The sequence below is a fragment of the Empidonax traillii genome, unplaced genomic scaffold (assembly GCF_003031625.1).
Source record: "Empidonax traillii isolate 1590-97213 ecotype Southwest subspecies unplaced genomic scaffold, ASM303162v1 scaffold2663:size19774, whole genome shotgun sequence".
Taxonomy (NCBI): domain Eukaryota; kingdom Metazoa; phylum Chordata; class Aves; order Passeriformes; family Tyrannidae; genus Empidonax; species Empidonax traillii.
In genome coordinates, this window is record NW_020957856.1 from 8,427 (window position 1) to 10,418 (window position 1,992).

Genomic DNA, 1,992 nt, shown 5'->3' on the forward strand with positions numbered 1-1,992 from the left:
CCCTCAGGAGCACTTGAGGATGAAGAGGTTGCAGGAGGTGCCGCGGGGGCAGCTGCAGAGCTTCCCGATGCGCGCCCCGCGCCGCACCGCGCACGGCTCCCCGGGCTCGCACTGCGGGACCGCACCGTCAGCCCCGGCACCCGGAGGGGGTTCGGGGGGTTTGGGGGTCCCCCTGAACGCCCAGGGTGAGCACCCACCGCCCCCCAGCCCTGCCGTACCGAGGGCACCCAGCTCAGCCTCTTCTCCAGAGCCGGCGGATCCCTGGTCCCGAGCTTCTCCAGCACCTCCTGCAGCACCTCCACCTGCCAGACACGCACCGGGACACCCCGAGCTCCCGGGACAGCCCAGGGATCTGGGCCGGGTCATCCCGAGCCCCCCAGAGGCTCTGGATCTGCATCACCCCGAGCCCTCCAGATCCTTGTCACCCTGAGTCCCCGGGAATGTCCACAGGCTGTGGATCCTCGTCACCCCAAGGCCCCCAGGACGTCCATGGTGTCTGGATCTGCATCACTCGGAGTCCCCGGGAATGTCCGGGGGTTCTTGTCATGCCAAGTCCCGCAGGATCCTGTCCCATCGACGGAGGACCATCCCCATCCCCATCCCCATCCCCATCCCCATCCCCATCCCCATTCCCCCGTGCCTGGCGTTACCCCAGTCAGGAATCAGGGCTGGGGTAGGATCAGGGGGCTCAGGGTCAGTGTTTAGGGTCCATCCCACCCCCCATGACCCCACCCCAAAGCAGCAATTCCCACGTGCTGCAGGATGTCCCTGCTGCTGCTCCCGCGAGGAGCCCCCCAAGTGCCCGACAGCAGCGGCACAAAACCAGTGGTGGGGGCTCAGTTTCCCCCTCCCCAGTTCCCCCAAAACACCCCAGCACGGCCAGAACTGGGCCCCAAACACGGGTGGTGGGAGCAGGAGCACCCTGAGGTGCCCCAGAGCCACGCGGGGGGTGCTGGGGACCCCCTTCCCCGCTCCCCCCCCTCCCCCAGCCCCTTTTACCAGCTCTGTCTCCTCTCGGCTCTGCCCGGGCAGGCTCAGGGGGGGAAGGACCCCCCGAACTGGCTCGGGGGTGCTGGGCAGGATGAGGCCGAAGCCCACCAGGCAGAGCAAGCAGAGCCAAGGGTGTCCCATGTTCCCGGTGCTGGAGCCTTCCTGGATTCTCATGGAAGTGCCAGGCTCAGCTTTATACCCCCCAGCCCCCCGGGCCCCGGCCTGGGCAAACACCCGCTGACGCAGGGCCGTGTGTCCCCCCAGCCCTGCCACCGTCACCAGGCTGGACGGGGGGACACAGCCCCGGGAGACGCATCCCTTGGGATGCAGGAGCCAGCAGGATGGACGTCAGCACCGCAGCCAGGGAGGGACCCCCAGGGCGACCCCCCCGCCCCGCAGCCGGGCAGAGGCCACCGCCAATTCCCTGAGCAAACACGGGGCTCATCCCGGCTGGATCATCCCGGTGCGTCCCCCGGACACGGCGCAGACGGGAGGGGGGAAAAGGGGGGCAGGTGAGTCTCACAAACAGATTTATTGCAAAGATGGGGACAGACAGGGGGGCACGGTGGGCCTTGTTGCCCCCCAGCCCTCCCAGTATCCCCAGGGCAGTCCCCCAGTGCCACCGCATCCCTTTGTGTCCCACAACCTTCCCCACCACACCCCCCCCGGGGGTCCCTCAGTCCCGCAGCATCACTATGGGGTCCCTTCGTGTCTCGCAGCCCTCCCTCCGTTCCCCCCCGAGGGTTCCCCAGTCCCTCCGCATTCCTGCGGGGTCCCCCCTGTCCCGCAGCCCCCCCAGGTCCTGTCCCAGTCCACGAGCATCACAGCCAAGCATCCTCCTCCCCCTCCTCCTCCTCGCTGGGGGTCTGGGGGGTCTCTGCCATGGGACCCCTCACTCGGAGTGTCTGGGGGGAGCCACGTCCTGTCTCTTCGACCTGGGCTAGTCCAGACCCCCCAGTCCCGAGCCGGTCGCCCTCAGACCGGTCCTGTCCCGGTTTGGTA

At 68.6% G+C, this 1,992-nt stretch overlaps 1 protein-coding gene across 1 annotated transcript; it reads right to left on the reverse strand.

Annotated features, from left to right (window-relative positions):
• On the reverse strand, positions 1-1,307 carry LOC114072122 (cocaine- and amphetamine-regulated transcript protein-like). Its single transcript, XM_027910042.1, has 3 exons — positions 1,000-1,307; positions 219-302; positions 1-111 (listed from the first exon to the last, which is right to left on the reverse strand). Exons 1-3 carry the CDS (start codon positions 1,162-1,164, stop codon positions 4-6), a joined length of 357 nt encoding a protein of 118 aa, XP_027765843.1. The 5' UTR covers positions 1,165-1,307; the 3' UTR covers positions 1-3.
• Positions 1,308-1,992: the final 685 nt, after the last annotated feature.

Excerpts from the sequence above, each read along its gene's own strand:
- LOC114072122 (XM_027910042.1), bottom strand. The coding sequence starts at position 1,164 with ATGAGAATCCAGGAAGGCTCCAGCACCGGGAACATGGGACACCCTTGG. Across the intron at positions 303-999 it reads GCCGAGAGGAGACAGAGCTG|GTGGAGGTGCTGCAGGAGGT; the intron begins GTAAAAGGGGCT and ends CGTGTCTGGCAG. Across the intron at positions 112-218 it reads GGCTGAGCTGGGTGCCCTCG|TGCGAGCCCGGGGAGCCGTG; the intron begins GTACGGCAGGGC and ends GCGGTCCCGCAG.